General features: G+C 38.7%; 1 protein-coding gene and 1 long non-coding RNA gene across 2 annotated transcripts in view; both read left to right on the top strand.

Moving 5' to 3' along the window:
• LOC115939409 (uncharacterized) overlaps positions 1-1,309 on the top strand; it is a 199,233-nt gene extending 197,924 nt beyond the window's left edge. The window contains exon 6 of the long non-coding RNA XR_014140264.1: positions 674-1,309. This is a non-coding gene — a long non-coding RNA (uncharacterized LOC115939409). The remainder of the gene's footprint in view (positions 1-673) is intronic.
• Positions 1,310-3,667: 2,358 nt separating this feature from the next.
• The window catches only part of LOC145717192 (centlein-like), a 56,687-nt gene continuing 39,862 nt past the window's right edge, over positions 3,668-20,492 (top strand). Inside the window, exons 1-2 of the mRNA XM_081804132.1 lie at positions 3,668-4,105; positions 10,313-10,401. Of these exons, the coding sequence (XP_081660258.1) occupies positions 3,746-4,105; positions 10,313-10,401 (449 nt within the window). The 5' untranslated portion in view covers positions 3,668-3,745. The remainder of the gene's footprint in view (positions 4,106-10,312; positions 10,402-20,492) is intronic.

Raw genomic sequence — 20,492 nt, forward strand, 5'->3', positions numbered from 1 at the left:
TATGTCTGCTGCTGACTCAAGTGTCACATTGGCACTTTCAGCATGTGGGTTTCTATTTTAACGTTGAAGAGGTGGGCAGTAGGCCATTCTTGATTTGACTCACTTAGTAAAACCCTAAAAATTGAAATAAATTTCAAAATGATATGAAAAAATCGATGATATTTAAGGTCTTATCAGTACCTAATAGTGGTTTAAAATTTAATAATTAAATCCTGCTGACTGAATAAAGATTATACCAAATCTGTAAAGGAGAAATAAATGTCTTAAAATTTGGCATTCTTTCTGGAAACAAAGAACCATCAAGGCTGAGAAACTGCTAATACATTTCTCTTCTTAAATAGAAGTTAGAAATAAGTATTTAAAATTCAAATGAGAGATGCATTTAAATACCATACTAATTTGCACATTTACCTCATTTTCCACAATATTTCAACTGTACAATGATGATATGGAGAGAATTATGTGTTTCTATATTCTAATATATTTCATCCTGGCAGGCTTTATTATTAATTTCTGGAGAACAGACATCATCACTTTTAAACATTTGCACAAAGAATTGCACAGGAGAGACTTTGTAGTTTGTTTTGGACATTTTTATTCAGTTAGTATTATAGATCTTTAACTTTTTTTTTAAAAACTGTCCTGATGGTTTCTTTTTTTTTTTTTTTTTAAGATTTTATTTATTTATTTGAGGGAGAAAGTGAGCGAGAGAGAGGGAGGAGCAGAGGGAGAGGGAGAAACAGACTCCCCGCCGAGCAGGGAGCCCAACACTGGGCTTGATCCCAGGAGTCCAGGACCACGACCTGAGCTGAAGGCAGACGCCCAACCAACTGAGCCACCCAGGTGCCGCTAACTTATCTTTCTGAGTTACAGATTTAATATTCAGTATTTCACGTTTGTGTCATTTTACAAATAATACAAGAAAGAAATCCCTATGTACCTTCTGAAAATGTACAATTTTTTATGCTTAAAAATTGTCTGCCAGTAAAGAACTTTTATAACTCAACAATAAATAAAAAATGCAATTAAAAAATGGACAAAAGACTTGAATTGACATTTCTTTAAAAAAGATAAATGTCCAAAAAGCACATAAAAAGGTGATCAATGTCCTTAGTCATTCGGGAAATGTAAATCAAAGTCATATTGAGATACCACTTCAGACCCACTAGTATGGCCATAAAAAAGGGAGCATAACAAGTGTTGGTGAGGATGTGGAAAAATTGAAACTCTCATACATTGTTGGTGGAAATGTAAATGGTGCAGCCGCTGTGGAAAACAGTTTGGTAGTTCCTCAGTAAGTTAAACATAGACTTACCATATGACCCAGCGATTCCATTCCTAGGTATATATATATAAAATATAATTGAGAATAGGTGTTTAGACAATAACCCATATGTGAATGTTCATAGCAGCTCCTGTCACAATAGGCAAAAGGTGGAAACAACCCAAATATCCATCAGAGGATGAATGGAGAAACACATTGTGGTATACCCGTATAAAGGATTATTATTTGGCTAAAAGAAAATGAAGTAAATACATGCTAGAAAATGGATGAAACTTGAGAACAATGCTAAGTGAAAGAAGCCAGATGTAAAAGGTCACATGTTACGGTTCCATTTGTATGAAATATTCAGAAGAGGCAAATCCACAGAGACAGAACGCAGGTTGGTGGTTACCTGGAGGCTAAGGGGTGAGATGGGTAGTGGAAATGGGGAGTGAATAATGGATATGGGGTTTTGGTTTGGCGGGGGTGAAAATATTCTGGAACTAGATAGTGGTGATGGTTGCCAAACACTGTGAATATACTTAAAGATATTTTATTTGTAGCCCCTTTAAATGGTTATAAGGGTGCATTTTATGTTATGTGTACTTTACCACAAAAAGAAAAAAAGAAAAAAAATTGTCTACCTAGTCATAGATTCAGGATATTCTTTTGAGTCAAGTATGTATATTTATTCTTGTATGTAATAGAAGAGATTTCACTGTTTTTCAAAAGAATCTTTCTATAATTGGATAAATGATACCTTTTTGAGTGAACAACAAATAACCATTAAGAATGTGCATTCATATTGATTTTGTGACACCTTTTGAATATGTGATTAGAATTCCCAATCTTAAACCCAGTGAAATCTCAGAAGCTCAGACATAATGCTGTATTTCAAGTGACAGGTACAGAGTAAGGGTAGGGATCAGAGAAGGTTTTAGAGTTAAGTGGATCCATATTCTTCTTTTCTAATACCAGATGTGGGACATTGGGCAGGGTACAGTAATCTCTCAAGTCTCAGTTTTCTCACGAGTAAAGTGGGAATAATATCTATTTTACCATGATGTAAGAATTGAGTAAGTACATATATGAATAGTATTTAGTCCTGGACCCAGCATATAATAAATGTTCAGTATGGGAGTTACTTCTAAGACAGGCTTTTGTGTACTTTTTCTAACATAATCCTTTTATAAATTTTGTGAGGTGTTTACCTTTGGTGGGAAGGAAGCCCACTCATCCTGCCTTAGCAGGATTCTAATTGGGAGGGTGTCTTTTGATGTGCTAACTAAATTCTGGCACAAAGCAGTAATTTTGATTAAATGAAGAGGTCATCAGTTAAAGTAGTCACCTCCCTACTTCCACAGTTCTCCTTTCCCCCACCTCATCTCTCTGTGTTCTGGAACCCTTTCTGCAGAAGAAAGCAATCTAGCTTTTGGTAGAACTCTAGTGCTAGCTCAGTGTGGATCCCTTTACTAAAATCACGAGTAGGACCTGTTATAAATGGCCAAGAAAAAGATGGTTATTGCCTATTTGAAGTTTATAAAGAAGGAAGGAAGGAAGGAAGGAAGGAAGGAAGGAAGGAAGGAAGGAAAAAGGGAGACCAAGAGGGAGAGAGGGAGGGAGAAAGAGGATGAGCCGGCAGAAAGAAAGCTGATCTTGTTTATTTAAGCTCAGAATTACTGATTTCAAATTGGTCCAAAGACCCAAACTGTGGGGCCGTGTGGGTCACACTCGCTGTGATATTCAGCCAACTGCATAAAGAAGCGGCCATAAAAACTCAAAGGAAATCATGACTCTTGCAAAACAAAAGACAAAGGGTGTGCAAAGGATCATAATTCAAATGGGAAATCCGCCTGATAGTCCCAGCTCAACACAAGGCTTTCCACATCTCCCTGACATCAGTCAGCTTGCTGGATGTCAGCTGTACCTAAAGCAGTTTTGCTAAAGGGTGTGAAGAAAACACTTAAGTGTAAAACTTATTCCCTGATCCTCAAGGAGCTTACAACAGCGCTGAAGAGATTAGCCGTGTAACTAACACTCCAGGGCGGTCAATGAAACGTGACAAACGAGTTGGCAGCGGCCTTGAAGGCGGAGGAATTCACAGTTAAGGATCATTTGGGGCAAGGGGCTTGTCAAGGAAGACTGTAGGAGGTGGGAGGTAAGCTAGGCGCTAAGTGGCGGGTAGGGTTTTAGGTGGGCGGGCAGGCGTGGCGTTGGGAACCGAAGACTCGGACAGCGCCTGTCTGGGTGGCGCGCGCCGGGGACAGGCCGAGCCCCTTGGACCACGGCGCGTGCGCACTCCCGCGCCGGCGCTGGGCGCGCGTCCCGCGGAAAGCAGGCCAGGATCCGCGAGCGCGAGACCCCGCACGCCAAGGCGGGAAAAGGCTCGCGCATGCGTGGCTCGGAGCTCCGGGCTCGCCAGGATGGGGAAGGGGAGGTGGAGTTTCCAACAGGGAACTTGACCCGTTAGCAGCCGCGGCCATGGCGGCGCGCTCGCCGCCCTCAGCGCTCCCTCCGCCCCCAGCGCGACAGTTGGGCCCTTGGTCCCCACGTGTTGGGCGGGGAACTGTGGTACACGCAGTACGCAGCGAGGCCTCGGGTCTTGCGAGCGCAGTGCGGGAGGGCGTCGTGGACAAAAACGATATATGCTGGCGGGGCGAAGAAGGGTCAGGGGGCCGGCGAGGGCCAGGGGTGGCAGCTCCGGCTCAGGCTCCCCTCCTCAGCTCGCCCAAGGGGTCCAAGCGGCTAGAGGGCATCTCGGTAGAGGAGGCGATGGTGACCCGGACGCAGCTGCTGGAGGAAGAGCTGAGCAGCCTAAAGGAGGAGCTGGCCCTGTGTCAGGTATCGAGGTGGCCGCCGGCCTTTCCCCTACTCAGCGGGGCCGGGGCCGGGCCGGTGGGGAAGCGCGCCCCTCTCCCTCTGCCTTAGGCTGCGTCGCTGCGCGGGTTCGGGACCCACCCATCTCCGCCTCGCGGCGCTCCCTCCTGGCTTCCACACCCAGCCCGGCCCGCTGCTTGGTGCTGGGGGGACGCGGCAGCGCCCGGCTCCCCGACCTGGCGCTCCCGCCCCTCTCCGGACAGGCCGGGCAGGGTTCGCCTCGGCGCCCTGGTTTTGGTTTTCTTCACTTGGATACCACCAAAACGTGCAGTCGCACCGCCCCCACCCCCAAGCCGAAGTTCCCGGTCGTGACTGTTAAGTGGTACTTGGAGAGGAGTTGAGTGCAGTCCACGAGTTGATACGCTGAACAGGAAAGTTGAAACACGTCTATTAAAATAAAATCTATAGATGAAGGAGCCTGTTTTTAATTTTCAAATCCACACTTGTTCATAAGTCAACCTAAGTTAAACTTAAGTGGTAAACACAGATCAATAATTTTTAGGGAGTCTTAGGCCGGGAACTTTCACACATAGTAGATGATGCTTAATGTTTATTAACCAGCTATCCTAATTCTATAGTCCTTGAGAGAGAAATTTCATTTTCATGTCTTCTTGCCAGTGAAAAGCATTTAGTAAATCAATTATGTTAATTTACTTGCCCGTTATTTGTAGTTATTAAAGATGGCTTGGCTGCACTCATGTTCAAAGAGATTTGATTTCATTTTAGTTTTGCATCCTTACCACCATCTCTTCTCTGATTTTACCAGAACCTTTAGACAGGGTTGGGCGATATAAATGTCGGGGATTCACTCAACAATAAATCTTTTAATCACTCTGTCTTCAAGATAGAACCAATTAGGAACTGCTAACAACCAAGGTAACTTTATGAACAGTATCATCAGTTTAGATTAGTAAAAATTCATGAAATTGATTCTCTTTCATAGTTTGTTCTATTGGGTTCTTTTGCCCCTTTAGTAGGTCCTTGCTGATTGAGTCAAAGCTGTAAAAACAGGACAGTTTTGTTCAAATTGAATATGCATTTGCTTAAACAGGTAGGGGAAATAATATGTGACTGCTTCTTTTTCATTTTCCCATTTTCTGATCTTCACTGAATAAGGAGCAAAGGACCAATAAGAGATACCAGTGAACTAAAGCATTTTGTCATCTACACACCTCACCCTTGGATAAAGTTGTTAACCCCTGATAAAGGCTTTTGTTACTTTGACAAATCCTAATCTCAGATGCTATTTACCCATACCTTCTATACTTTCCTCTTTCCCTTTCTTTATATATCCCATAGTTATAGCTGGCTAAGGAGCTGAGATACTTTTTATAACTGACTTGATTAGGGAAATCACTCTGTTGGAAACAGCCCACTGACCCCATCCCCCAAATCCATTCCCTATTCTTTAAAAATGTAGTTTCAAATACGGTGTCGGCCCTTGTGACCTTGGAAATATATGGACTAGGAAGATGATTAAAGTGCTCTAGGCAGATGTAAGAATAGAGATGGTCATAATTAGGCTAGAGGTGGTTCTTGAGATTTTTGTAATATTGACACTGTTTGATGATCATAGGCATTCCAGTAATGTGAGATGAGATTGGCAGTATCCCATTCAAAACTGTGGTCAAACCACACTCCTGCTCTTGGGGAAACTTGGGAGAAATAATAATTGAACTCCCAATTGTTTTATTAAAAAAACATTTGCATAATTAAAAGTTCACTTTTAGACCTTTTTTATTTGTTCTTCTCCTTACTCAGCTAGAAATCACATTACCCAAAAACATAGTATTAGCCCTGTTTTTCAAACCTTTCAAAAATTACAACCTAAAATAAATTCATTTTTCATGTTAATGTAGTAAGTATACACACATACACATACCTAGAATTTCAGAAAGAATGTTTACCCTAACTGTTCGTCGTGGACTCTGATTTTTCTTTTAAATTCTACTTTTTGAGAAAATACTGCTCAGATCTACTAAATTAATTTGACATAGAAATGCGTCAAACGTACAGTTTGGGGAAAAAGAATCTTGCTAATTAGTCTCTGGTCATAAATAGTAGCTTCATACAGATTAGTTGGTTTTTTTCCCCCCACATTTAGCTTACAGAAATTTATTTATATGTACTTGGTGGAGAAAAGAAAGTTTGAGTGGGTCCATGTACTATTCCACCCCATTGGAATTACTCAGAATAAGCATAAAAAGAAAACAATCTCAATTCCAAGTGTTTCTCATCCAACTCTATGTGATTGTAATATTAAAGGTTTTTTTTTTTTCATATGGCTCCCTACTAGCAAGCAACATGCACATAATGCTTAGCTGAAGAAAACATGATTAACTTCAATGTGGGGAGAAAAGCTGTATGTATTGGACCTACTGAGGATAAGACATTGGCTTCCTAATGTAGCTTTTCCTAATGAAATTTCAAGGGTGCTTCAAAGGACAATTTTAAGTTTGTGACATTTATGTCTTATTCATTGATTTAGAACCCAACTTCACCGTACTCTTACTAATTTTGATTATGAGTTTCAAGAATGTGTTCTATTTGCAGTTCAGGATATTGCAAGTGTGTGTGTATGTGCACGTTTATCACCACCTGTAGAATACCAAAAGAGAAGAAGTAATGCTATATACGTGTAATATATATACACACATATATACATACACATTTATATTTGTGTGTGACGTACGTATATATATCTCAAAGCTATTTCCTTTTTCAGTAGCAGCCAAAAATATTCACTAAACCTATAAGCCAATTTTGGGTTAAAAATTATTTAGGGCATTTAAATGAAATATATGTTGATACCTGGCTGGATCAGTCGGTAGAGCATGCGACTCTTATCTCCAGGTCGTGTTCAAGCCCCGCATTGGATGTAGAGTTTACTTAAAAATAAAATTAAAAAAAAATGAAATATATGTTTATTACTCCAACTTTAGTGATGAAACTAAGTTTAATGAAGCATGTGATGTTGGAATTAAGATTATATGACTAGTTATATTTTTTGTTAGATATTTAGGTGTGTTGAAAACTTCTCCGGTCATTCATAAAGAAAAAAAATTTTGAAAACCTACTGTACAATTAGAATTCTCACCAGTGTTAGTAGTTGTATTTTGGTTATGTGAATCTTTTTGTGCAATTATTTTTCATAATAATAATTTATTGAGAGGCTACTTTGTGCCATACTTTGTAATTAAACTCATCCCATTGTTTTCCCTGGGTTCTGATAGGCAAATTATTTATTAAATGCAGGAAATAGTTTTCATATGTTTGTTGAATTCATTCCTCCAGTAGAGGTAAATTGAGGGTCTGTTATGTTGCCAGACACTAAACTCGGTGCTGGGAAAGTGTGTACCCAGTGAAAAAGATAATTTTGGTTGTCTGTGTCTGCAAAGTTGATACTTATTTCTATACCAGCTGATACGTGAAAGTCAAGGCCAATCCATTACTAAGATAATTTAGACTCAGATCTCCAAGCATTTAGTCAACTCTTTTGTAGGCTGAGTCTAATAAACGCTGTGATGTAAAGATTTTTTTCATCAGATTTTTTTGGATTTCTTGCTATATCTCTTTCACTGTGCTAGAGCTCAGTCCTTTGTTATTAAGTCATATTTAGGGGCGCCTGGGTGGCTCAGTCATTAAGCGTCTGCCTTTGGCTCAAGTCATGATCCCAGGGATCGAGCCCCGCATCAGGCTCCCTGATAATATTGGTTTCAAGGGATTTTGTGATTTCCTCAACATGCCTTTTAAAAATAGAGAGATTACATAGCACATTATGTTGCATGGCTTATTCTTTCTTACCTTCACTACCTTCCAGGCAGGTTATGACATGATTTATAAACTGACATTTCTTGTTTTTAACTTGAATCATTTTAATACCCAAATTCTAAATTCTTGTTTCTAAAGGGATAAAGTAAAGCATGATATATAGGAATGTTTAGGTAAGTAGTACTCTCTAGTACTCAGGCTGTCAAAAGTCTTTTGAAAACAAATAAGTAATCAATCAAACAAAGTAGATCAAAGATTTGAGCATTAAAAAATGAAAACAAAAGTTTTAGAAGTATAGGTAGATATATTTCTAATCTCTGAGTAGAGAAGACCAGTTAGAAAAATTGATACATAAAATCCATAAGCCATAATGGAAAAGATGGATAAATATGAATATATGAAATTAATAATTACCCTTTTTCAAAAACACTCCATCATAAAGTTAAATAAGCAACAATATACTAGGAAAAAATATTTGTAACACATTTGGTAGACGTAAGTCTAATTTTAAGATTTCCAGCAATAACTTTTATATTTCATTGGCAGAACTTAGTCACATCCATAGGTAAGAGGGGCCAGGCTTTTAATTGGACAGCAAAGAGCCAAATGGTTTCTATTACTAATAGGAGAGAATGGATGATGGACACAGACACAAATAGAAATATCTGTCACACAAGTAAAAGCAACCAACCAAATATAATATTATGAAATGTGCTGTGAAAAAACAAATTAAACAGGGTAAAGGGTTATCAGAGACTTATGAGTTTGGGTGACTATATAGTAGGGAAGATCTCTTGAGGTGACATTTAAGCAAAGACCTGAATGAAGTGAGGAAATAATCTACATGAAAATCTGGTGGATGGTACATGTGCAAAGGCCCTGGTACAAGCAGAACAAGAAAACCAGTGTGTATAATGAATGGAGAGAGTGATAGATGAGGTTGGAGAGGTGTGTATGGGGTCAGATAATGTGGGGTCTTGTAGCCTTGTTACAGAATTTGGATTATTTTCCTAATCTGATGGGAATCCATTGGAGGATTTTGAGCTATAAGGAGGCCAGGGGATCATCATGGATGGCTAGGCAAGAGATGAGGTTGGTTTGAACTAGGAAGATGGTGGTGGAGGTGGTGAGAAGTGGTTAGAATGGGATATATGTTGTAGGTAAAAACAATAGGATTTACTGATTGGATATGAAGTATGAGGAAAACAACAGAATTGACTTGTAGGTGTTAGGCCTTTGAACAGATGACTAGATGGTGGTGTCATTTTCTGAGCTGCAGAGAGGAGTAGGTTTGTGAAAGAGTAGGAAATCAAGAATTTTTTTGGATAAGTTAAATTTGAGATATCTGTTAGGTATTCAAGTGGAATTATTGAGTAGGCAGTTGGAGATTGGAGTTTGCACCTAGGGGTGGAGAAAACCGCTTAGGATGGAAATGTTGGAAGTCCTCAGTGTACAGTTGACACATAAAACTGTGGGACTGAATGAGTCCCCTAGAGCAATGGTTCTCAACCTTGAGTGCACAGAATCACCTGAGGAACTTTAAAAAAATACTGGTGCTTGAACCTTACCTGAAACCAATTAAATCAGAATCTCTAGATCATCACTATTTTTAAAAACTTCCCCCAAAGTGACTCCTAACTCTCAACCACAGTTGTCATAATAACTGACTTAAGACTAAAACTACCCAGAAAAATGAAACAAGATGAAACCAGAGAGGGATACAAACCATAAGAGACTCTTAATCTCAGGAAAGAAACTGAGGGTTGCTGGAATGGAGGGGGGTAGGGGGATGGGATGGCTGGGTGATGGACATTGGGGAGGGTAGGTACTATGGTGAGTGCTATGAATTGTGTAAGACTGATGAATCACAGACCTGTACCCCTGAAACAAATAATACATTATATGTTAAAAAAAAAAAAAGACTAAAACTGCCCATTGTCTATGGGATTTGGCTACATAGAGGACCTTGAAAAAGGAATTTAGCATCATAGTGGGGAGGGACATCTGACTGGAGGATGTAATAGAGTGAATGGAAGTGAGGAAGTGGAGACCATTATAGGCAACTCTTCCAAGGAATTTTGCTGAAAAGGGGAGTTGAAAACTGGAGCAATAAATAGAGAACAATTCTCTTTTAGAGCCAAATTTAACCATGATATTCAGCATTCCAACATTTAGTTACAACCCTAAAGTGTGGGTGGTAGAAATAGTAAAAGTGAATGTGGAGTAGCAGTGTAAGAACTTTTTAAAATAAAGCTTTCTTGTTACACTTTGCAAGACTCTATTTTAGAGTTACAGAACTAGAGATCAAGTAATTGTTTTTTCATATTTTTAATTTAATGTAGTGTCTTCTCTGATTTAGCTACAAAGCAGTGCATTAAAAATGTCTTCTGTTTCTTTAAGGCTGATAAAGAATTTGTATGGTCTCTGTGGAAACGTCTCCAGGTGACAAACCCAGATCTCGCACAAGCAGTCAGTGTGATTGTGGAAAGGTGAGCTCCCAAGTTATTTTTCCATGAGGATTGGGTTTGTTGAATTTGTTTTGCCTTATTATTAAAATTAAAACTTGGCATTAAGTCCCAAAGAGATTTGATTTCCAAATGAATAGGGAGCATGATGTTATAATTATTGGACTTATTTCAGGGGGGGCCAATTCACCAGATACAAATAGGCCATATCTCCTGCTCGTATTCTGACATATTTGGGAAGTTGGCAGGTTAGAGATAAAACTATGACTCGTACACTGTGTGCGTCTCTGTGTGTTGTCTCTGTGTGTCTGTGTATATGTTTGTGTTGGGCTATTCCAGCTCAACTTTAAAAATTGGAGAAGTAGCTGTTATTTGGCTTTTTACTCTGAAACTTCCTCTGTTGACAACTTTCTAGACATGATCCTTTCTAGACATGGCTCACTTTTCCCCTGATGTAGCTGCAGTGTGTACTTCAAAGCCTGAGATGACCTTGCCAGAATAGAGTAAGTGTTCTGGAATAGACTGAGGGATTTCACTTAGCAGTCTGTATTACACTGTAGGGGATGCCCATTCATTTAACTGTTAGATTATTGGCCCTCTTCTTGGTCATTAGAAACAGTGGAGTGATGCTGGGTACTCTTTACCAAACATTTGGTATACAGTAGTTCCATGATGCTTAGCATAGCAATTAAAACACTTGGTTTCCGGGTAAATGGATTTCAGTACTTTGCCTAAGTGAAAAGCTAAGCATATGGATGCCTTTTTCTTTTTCTTTATTGGAATCATGATTATATAATCTGAATATCATTTTTTGATAACTTGAACTTTATTTACCTTTGGTGTGTCTAGCCCTAAGATCATTCCAGTGTTCTCTGGAATTAACTTTTTAAAATCTGTGATACATACCTATGTATAGTTTTACCATCCTTGGTTATTGTGAACTCTTAAAATAGTGTAATCACTTTCTCTTCATGTTGCTTATATGTCCAGCTCATCAATCAGTTTTTTCCTTTTGATAATCAGAATTAGCCTTTTGTTGCAGTACCCTTGTTACTTAGTCATCCTTGAGATGAAATGTGATCACTCTCAATCCCATTCTATTTTCTAGCTGAATAAGCCTTCTAGAAGATATATTCTTGGGATTTCAGTAGTCATTTCTTTTTTTTTTTTAAGATTTTATTTATTTATTTGACAGAGAGAGACACAGCGAGAGAGGGAACACAAGCAGGGGGGAGGGGTAGAGGGAGAGGGAGAAACAGGCTTCCCACTGAGCAGGGAGCCCAATGCAGGGCTTGATCCCAGGACCCTGGGATCATGACCTGAGCCGAAGGCAGACGCCTAACGACTGAGCCACCCAGGTGCCCTCAGTAGTCATTTCTGTGATTCTTTCGTTATTCTCCTCATTTTATTTGTATATATTTTCCAATTTTCTAATTTGGTATTTTTATTTATTTTTTTAAATTTAAAGTCAATTAACATATAATGTATTGTTGGTTTCAGAGGTAGAGGTCAGTGCTTCATCAGTCTTATAAAATACCCAGTGCTCATTACATCACATGCCCTCCTTAATGTCCAGTTACCCCATCCCTACACCCCTCTCCCCTCTAGCAGCCCTCAGTTTATTTCCTATGATTAAGAGTCTCTTATGGTTTGTCTCCCTGTCTGGTTTCATCTTGTTTTATTTTTTCCTCTCTTCCCCTATGATCCCCTGTTTTGTTTCTTAAATTATACATATGAGTGAGATCATATGATAATTGCCTTTCTCTCATTGACTTATTTTGCTTAGCATAATAACCTTCTAGTTCCATCCATGTCGTTGTAAATGGCAAGATTTCATTCTTTTTGAGGGCTGAGTAGTATTTTATTTATATATACCACATCTTCTTTATCTGTTCATCTGTCGATGGACATCTGGGCTCTTTCTGTAGTTTGGCTATTGTGGACATTGCTGCTATAAACATTGGGATGCAGGTGCCCCTTAGGATCATTACATTTGTATCTTTGGGGCAAATATCTAATACTATAATTGCTGGGTCATAGGGTAGCTCTATTTTCAACTTTTTGAGGAACCTCCATACTTTTTCCAGAGTGGCTGCACCAGCTTGCATTCCCACCCACACTGTAAGAGGGTTCCCCTTTCTCTGCATCCTCGCCAACATCTGTCATTTCCTGACTTGTTAATTTTAGCCATTCTGAATGGTGTGAGGTGGTATCTCCTTGTGGTTTTGACTAATTTGGTATTTTTTTAAAACTCACTAAAACTATCTTTAATTTTCACTTTCTTTTTGGTCAAGACAAACAAATATTAAAATATTATTGGGTCAATTGTCTTATCCTTTGAGATTTCTATTTTTCAGTATACATAATATACATATAAAAGTAAATATATATAATTTGTAAATAAGTACACATGTATTTGGGGATGGATACTCAAAAGCCTTCTGCTAGTAAGGTATGTAATGGAAAATTTGGGAGATTATTGCTTTACAGCTATGATTCTCAAAATTTTAGTGTGCAAAAGATATCCCTGGCGAATTTGTTAAAAGGCAGATCTCTGGGACTTTCCCCTGATCAACTGAATCTCTAGGGATGCGGTCCAGAAGTCTTTTTTTTTTTTTTATTTATTTATTTTATTTTATTTTTTTAAAGATTTCATTTATTTATTTGACAGAGAGAGACATAGCGAGAGCAGGAACACAAGCCGGGGGAGTGGGAGAGGGAGAAGCAGGCTTCCCGCAGAGCAGGGAGCCCGATGTGGGACTCGATCCCAGGACCCTGGGATCATGACCTGAGCCGAAGGCAGACGCTTAACGACTGAGCCACCCAGGCGCCCCAGAAGTCTTTTTAAAATAAGCTTTCCAGATAATTCTGATGTTGTCCATATGTCATACTATGAGAGACTTTGGAATTTGAACTGACTTTTGAAATTGGAAACCTGTTTAAGTGGCATTTATAGTTTTATAATTATGTGAACATTATTTCCTAGAGAACTGTTTAGTATGTTTCAACCTGTTAAAAGGGAAGAATGGTATACCATTCAATCTTTGTCTTTCAAAAAAGAATATTCTCAATATCAAAGTCAAATACACTGTCTTTCTGTGTAGTCCATTAGTTAGTTACCCAAATAATGCTACATTTAAATCTGTTTAATATCTATACCTTGGTCTTCCTGGACAACATTATTTCCCTTTGGAATTTCTAATTGCCCTTCTTTTCTGCTTTTTCTTATAAGAATGTCTGTGTTTGTATAGTGACTGAAGACATTCTTCCTTGAGCCCTGTTGGCTTCTGGTATGAATTTGGCCCAATTGCTTTCTAAACCTATTTGTAGTTACCCTAGAATTTCTTTTCATTGTACTCTTAGACTAGTTCCATAGTTGCTGGGTTCCCACATCTTTCTTTTTCTTTTTGTTGGGTTATATTTTCAAAATTATTTCTCAGAAAGGATGCGCAAGGATTCCAATTTCTGACTCCTTACGTGCCTGAAAATGTCTTTCATTTGTCCTTATGCTTGACTGATAATTTAGCTGAATATAAAATTTTATTTTATTTAATTTTTAAAGATTTTTCTTTTAAGATTTTATTTGTTTATCTGAGAGAGAGAGAGCATGAGCAGGGGAAGCAGCAGGCAGAGGGAGAGGGAGAAGCAGGCTTCCTCCTCAGCAGGGAGCCTGACACAGGACTCAATCCCAGGACCCTGGGATCATGACCTGAGCCGAAGGCAGATGCGCAACCAACTGAGCCACCCAGGCTTCCAATATGAAATTTTATGTCAACGTAATTTTCTTCAGATTTTTGAAAGTATAGGTCTAGTGTCTTCTTTTAGCATACAGAGGTGCTGCCAAGTACTTGTGTGATCCCAGTGCAAGTATGATTCTTATTTCTTTGTAGGTAGCTTGCTTAAACTTTTGGATTTTCTCTTTATGTGTAATATTGTAACATTTTAGTATCATTGATTAATTTAGGTTTTAAAAAATCCAGCCTTCTTAGCTTTTGGTGGGCCCTTTCAAACTGAAGATTTAAGACTTCCTTTTGAATGAGGAAAGGAGTCTTTGGCCATTTGCTGTAGGCAAATGCTGCAGGTGAGTGAGAAACTCAGCTTTTTGGTAAGTGGTTCCTTTATTAGTTTTCTTGATTCCTTTTGCCTTCTGTTCTCTGTGTTTACCAATTGGTACTTAAAGCCTTTCTCTGGGACTTTTTGAGAAAAAGCAACTTCCTCTTCCACTGTAGGCACCGTTTGGGTTTTGAATTATGATTTTTCTCCTCTGGGTTTGTGAGCACATCTTTCTGTCTTTAAGATATTTCTCATATTTATGGTCCATTTTGGCTCCTTTCTTATTTTCCATGCTGACAGGGATTTATTCAAGGCAATGTAATTTATGGATGTCAGTATCATCTTCATCAAGTTAATCATCTTCAGAGGAAGTACAGTATCATTTTTAGTGGTTACAGTGTATTCTATTATTTTGATACATTATATTTACATTTAATCAGTAGTTTGTTTTTATACATTAAGATTATTTCATTTAAAAAATTGTATAATGATGCTGTGATGAATGGCCTTGTGGATAAAGCTTTGCTTGCATCGTTAGTGTCAAGCAGTGAGCTACTATCATGGTGCAGGCTGGGGTGGCTGAACATACTGAAATGAGTAGGTTAATCTTGCTTAATTAAAGAACTATACTGCTCCAAGTGCCATTAGTACCCTTTTGGAAAAATGCTTATCTGTTTTTTTTTCCCACTTTTTGGCACTGTGTTATAATTTCTGCTAAGTTTTTTGGTTGGGTGTCTGTATATAGACATACCTTGGAGATGTCGTAGGTTTGGTTCCAGACCAAAATAAAATAAATATTGCAATAAAGCAACTCAAATGAGATTTTTGGTTTTCTTTTTTTTTAAGATTTTTTTTTTATTTATTTGAGAGAGCGAGAGATCACAAGTGGCAGGGGGAGGGGCAGAGGGAGAGGGAGAAGCAGACTACCCACTGAGTCAGTCCTTGATCCCAGGACCCTGGGATTATGACCTGAGCCAAAGGCAAACACTTAACCGACTGAGCCACCCAGGTGCCCCAGAATTTTGGTTTTCCAGTGCCTATAAAAATTATGTTTACACTGTACTGTAGTCTATTAGTGTGCAGTAGCATTATGTCTAAAAAACAATGTACATACCTTAATTAAAAAATACTATGTCGGTTCCCCCCCCAAAGAAAAATTTTATTGCTAAAAAAATGCTAATCATCATCTGAGCTTTCAGTGAGTTGTAATCTTTTTACTGCTGGAGGGTCTTGCTTTGTTGTTGATGGCTGCTGACTGATCAGGATGGTAGTTGCTGAAGGTTATGGTGGCTTTGGCTATTTCTTAAAGTAAGAGAAAAATGAAGTTTGCTGCATCAATTGACTCTTCCTTTACTGAAAGATTTCTCTATAGTATGTGATGCTGTTTGATATCATTTTACCCGCAGTAGAATTTCTTTCAAAATTGGAGTTAATTCTTTCAAACTGAAAGTTTCCAAATCCTTTGTTGTCATTTCAGCAATCTTATGGCATCTTCACCAGGAAACCTCTCAAGAAACCACTTTCTTTGTTCATCCATAAGAAGCAACTCATAATCTGTTAAAGCTTTATAATGAGATTGCAGCAGTTCAATCACATCTTCAGACTCGGCTTCTAATTCTAGTTCTCTTGCTGTTTCCCCCACACCTGCAATTACTTCTTCCACCAAAGTCTTGAATCCCTCAAAGTCATCCATGAGGGTTGGAATCAACTTCCTCCAAACTCTTGGTAATGTTGATATTCTGACCTCTTTCCATGAATCATGACTGTTCTTAATGGCATCTAGAATGGTGAATCCTTTCCAGAAGCTTTTCAATTGACTTTGCCCAGATCCATCAGAAAAATCATGATCTATGGCAGCTATAGCCTTACAAAGTCTATTTCTTAAATTATAAGACTTGAGAGTTGAAATGACTCCTTGATCCATGGGCTTCAAAATGGATGTTGTGTTGGCAGGCATTAAAGCATTATCCATCCAAGCTCTTGGGTGACCAGGTAGATCGTCAGTGAGCAGTAACATTTTGAAAGGAATCTTTTTTTAAATTTTTTTTTCTGAGCAGTAGTTCTCAATAGTGGGCTTAAAATATTCGGTAAACCATGTTGTAAAGAGATGTACTGTCATCCATACTTTGTTGTTCCATTTGTTGAGCATAGGCAAAGTAGATTTAGTGTAATTCTTAATGGCCCTACGGTTTTCAAAAATGGTAAATGAGCATTGGCTTCAACTTAAAGTCACCAGATGCATTAACCCCTAACAATAGAGTCAGCCTGTCCTTTGAAGTTTTGAAGCCAGGCATTGACTTCTCTCTAGCTATGGAACTCCTGGATTGCATCTTCTTCCAATAGAAGGCTGTTTCATCTATATTGAAGATCTGTCCTTTAGTGTAGCCACCTTTATTCATTCTCTTAGCTAGATCTTCTGGATAACTTGGTGTAGCTTGTCCATTAGCACCTGCTGTTTCACCTTGCACTTTTACGTCATGGCGATGATTTCTTTCCTTCAACTTCATGAACCAACCTCTGCCAGCTTCAGATTTTTCTTTGGTAGCTTCTTCACTTCTCTCAGCTTCACAGAATTGAAGAGAGTTAGGGCCTTGCTCTGGATTAGGCTTTGGCTTAAGGGAAGGTTGTAGCTGGTTTGATCTTCTGTCCAGACCACTAAAACTTTCTCCATATCAGCAGCAAGGTTGTTTAGCTTTCTTATCATTTATGTGTTCACTGGAGTAGAAACTTTAATTCCCTCAAGAACTTCCCCTTTGCATTCACAACTTGGCTAACTGTTTGGTGCAGGAGGCCTAGCTTTTGGCCTATCTTGGCTTTTGACATGCCTTTTTAACTAAGCTTAATTATTTCTGGCTTTTGATTTCAAGAGAGATGCGCAACTCTTCCTTTCACTTGGACACTAGCGGCCTCTGTAGGGTTATTAATTGGCCTAATTTCAATATTGTTGTGTTTCAGGGAATAGGGAGGCCTGAGGAGAGGGAAAGAGATGGGGGATGGCCAGTCAGGGGGCCAGTCAGAGCACACCTGTTTATCAGTTAAGTTTGCCGTCATATATGCATGTGGTCCATGGTGCCCTAAAACAATTACAAGACATGAAGTGAGCAGATGCTGTTGGAAAAATGGTACCAGTAGACTTACTTGACACAGGATTGTTTGTGAAAAACTTGGTATCTGCAAAGCATGATATAGCAAAGCACAGTAAAACGAGGTATGCTGGTACATATATTTGTGTGCATGTGTTTTACTTTTTATTTATTTATTTTTAAAAGATTTTATTTATTTAATAGAGAGAGACACAGCGAGAGCCAGAACACAAGCAGGGGGAGTGGGAGAGGGAGAAGCAGGCTTCCCGCTGAGCAGGGAGCCCGATGCGGGGCTCGATCCCAGGACCCTGGGATCATGACCTGAGCCAAAGGCAGCCGCTTAATGACTGAGCCACCCAGGCGCCCCTGTTTTACTTTTTATTATGGAATATTTCAATTAGATACAAAGGCAGAGATAATATATTAATGAACTCCCATGTTTACTCATCACCCACCTTAAACAATTATCAACACATGACCAACTTTATTTTATCAGTAAACTTCTACTTCCTTCTCTGCTCCCTCTACCAGTAATGGATTATTTTGAAGCAAATCCCAGACATCATCCACAATTACATAAGTGTTTATAGTCAGTTCTTGTTATTCACAGCAGTTACGTCCTATAAAGTCTTTGCAAACATTGAATTACCCAACACGACCACTGCTTGTGGGGAAGTAAAGGTTTAGGTTCCTATGAGCTTTTGGCACAACTTTTTGTCAGCTGGTCAACATATAACATTGTTTTATGTATGCTTCTCTTTAAAGACATCTTATTTAATATGTATTTTTGATTCATTACAGTTGAACTCATGATACCCTATAACTCACGCCTGAACAAAAGTTGTCTAATACACCCTCTACTTCAAAAGGCACATCACAGTTTTCTTGCACTTAGGAACACTAGATAGCACTTCAGCACTGTGCTTGTGATCATTAACAGTGAAATCATCAACAAAAAGTGCAAAATTGTGAAAAATATGGCACTAAATAGACCATGAGAAGAACTTATCTGTGGTATGAAGACTGAAACAGAACATCCCTTTGTTTAACCTCCGCTGGCAACATGTGGTTTGGGTGACTCAAATTTTTTGCCACGTTGGGATGCAAATGACTGAAAAATGCCATGGGTATTAATTGTAGGCTTATAAATGAATTTTAGTGAATAAGCAAATTCACAAATTCTGAGTCCTTGAATGAGGATTGACTCTATCTCTAAAAGATAATGGGCTCTTTTTAATAAAACCATGGGGTCATAGTTAGGAGTCCTATAATTATTCCTGAATACAGTCAAATATCCAGTCAATTTTCAGATTTCTCCAATAGCCTCATACTTCTTTTTTTTTTTTTTTTTTTTTTGAGGGAGAGCATGCGAGGGAGAGCACGAGCAGGGGTGGAGGGGCAGAGATAGAGGGAGAGAGAGAGAATCTCAAGGAAGCCGAAATCAAGAGTCAGACACTTAACCGACTGAGCCACCCAGGCGCCCCTAGTCTCATACTTCTTTAAAAAGTTGGTTTGTTCTGGGGTGCTGAGTGTGGAGCCTGCTTGAGATTCTCTCTCTCTCTCTCTTTGGCCCCCCATCTCTGCTCATGCTGTTTCTCTCTCCCTCAAAAAAAAAATTTGGTTTGTTCCTATGAGGACCCAAACAAAGTCTACCCACTGAATATATAGGTTCCTTATCCTTCTCTTTTTTCTCTTTGCAACTTTATTTATTTATTTTTTAAAAGATTTATTTATTTGAGTGGGGGGAGGGGCAAAGGGAGACAGTGAATCTTAAGCAGGCTCCCCACTGAGCAAGGAGTGCAGAGCCCAATGGGGGACTTGACCCCACGATCCTGAGATCATGACCTAAGCTGAAATCAAGAGTCAGATGCTCAAGCAACTGAGCCACCCAGGCGCCCCTCTCTTTGAAACTTAAAAAATAAAATAAAATAAATTGGTTCATTTATCCTGTAGAGTTTCTCACATTTTGGATTTTCCTGATTATAATATTCTGTATCCTCTAGTTACCATAAACTTGTCATTAGACCTAAAGGCTTATTCAGATCTCCTGTTTTGGCAAAAATCTTCTTAGGTATAATTATATAATTCTTATCACGTCATATCAGAAAGCACATAGTGTCTTATCGAGATCTTTTTGTGGTAACTTTGATCAATGGATTATGTCTCTTTAGTCTAGAACATTCTGTATTCTTCTATTTAATGGCATCATCTTGTTAAACCAACATGGTTATTAGTTGTCCTTTAGAAGGTCTTGTATTCTGGATTCACTTGATTGCTTCCTTGTTTTGTCACTTTAACTTTTACTCTTTAATTATTATAAACTAAAGCTTGATTATATTCAGATTCAACTTTTTTGGCACAAATATTTCATAGATTGTTCCATAGCATATCTCAAATGAAAGCACATATTGTCTGATTGTGCTACTTTCAGTAATGATAATTTTAGTCAGTGCATTAAGGTAATGACAGTCTGATCCCTTCATTATAAAGCTGTATTTTTACCTTAGGGCCAACAGGTAATCTAGAAAGTAAATGTAATAATGTATTGGTGCCTTGCTAGTGTTCACTTCTCCATCAACGTTTCACTTAATTTTAGTATACATTGATTATCTGAATTTATTATCTCATTAGGAGTTAAAAGTTGTGATTTTATATGTCTTTTATTTCTCCAGCTGTTCCTTTCCCTTCCTCACAAACAGTGATAATAGTGCATTTATGACTTTGATCCATTTTGAATTAAGTTTTGTAAATGGTGTGAATTAAGGACCCAACTTCATTCTTTTGCATATGGATAGCCAGTTGTCCCAGCACCTGTTGAAAAGACTGTTTTCCCCCCATTGGATGGTCTTTGCATTTTTTTTTTTTTTTTAAGATTTTATTTATTTATTTGACAGAGAGAGACACAGCGAGAGAGGGAACACAAGCAGGGGGAGTGGGAGAGGGAGAAGCAGGCTCCCCGTAGAGCAGGGAGCCCGATGC

This window comes from Leptonychotes weddellii, chromosome 14, assembly GCF_054177405.1.
Source record: "Leptonychotes weddellii isolate Sample4059 chromosome 14, ASM5417740v2, whole genome shotgun sequence".
Lineage (NCBI taxonomy): Eukaryota > Metazoa > Chordata > Mammalia > Carnivora > Phocidae > Leptonychotes > Leptonychotes weddellii.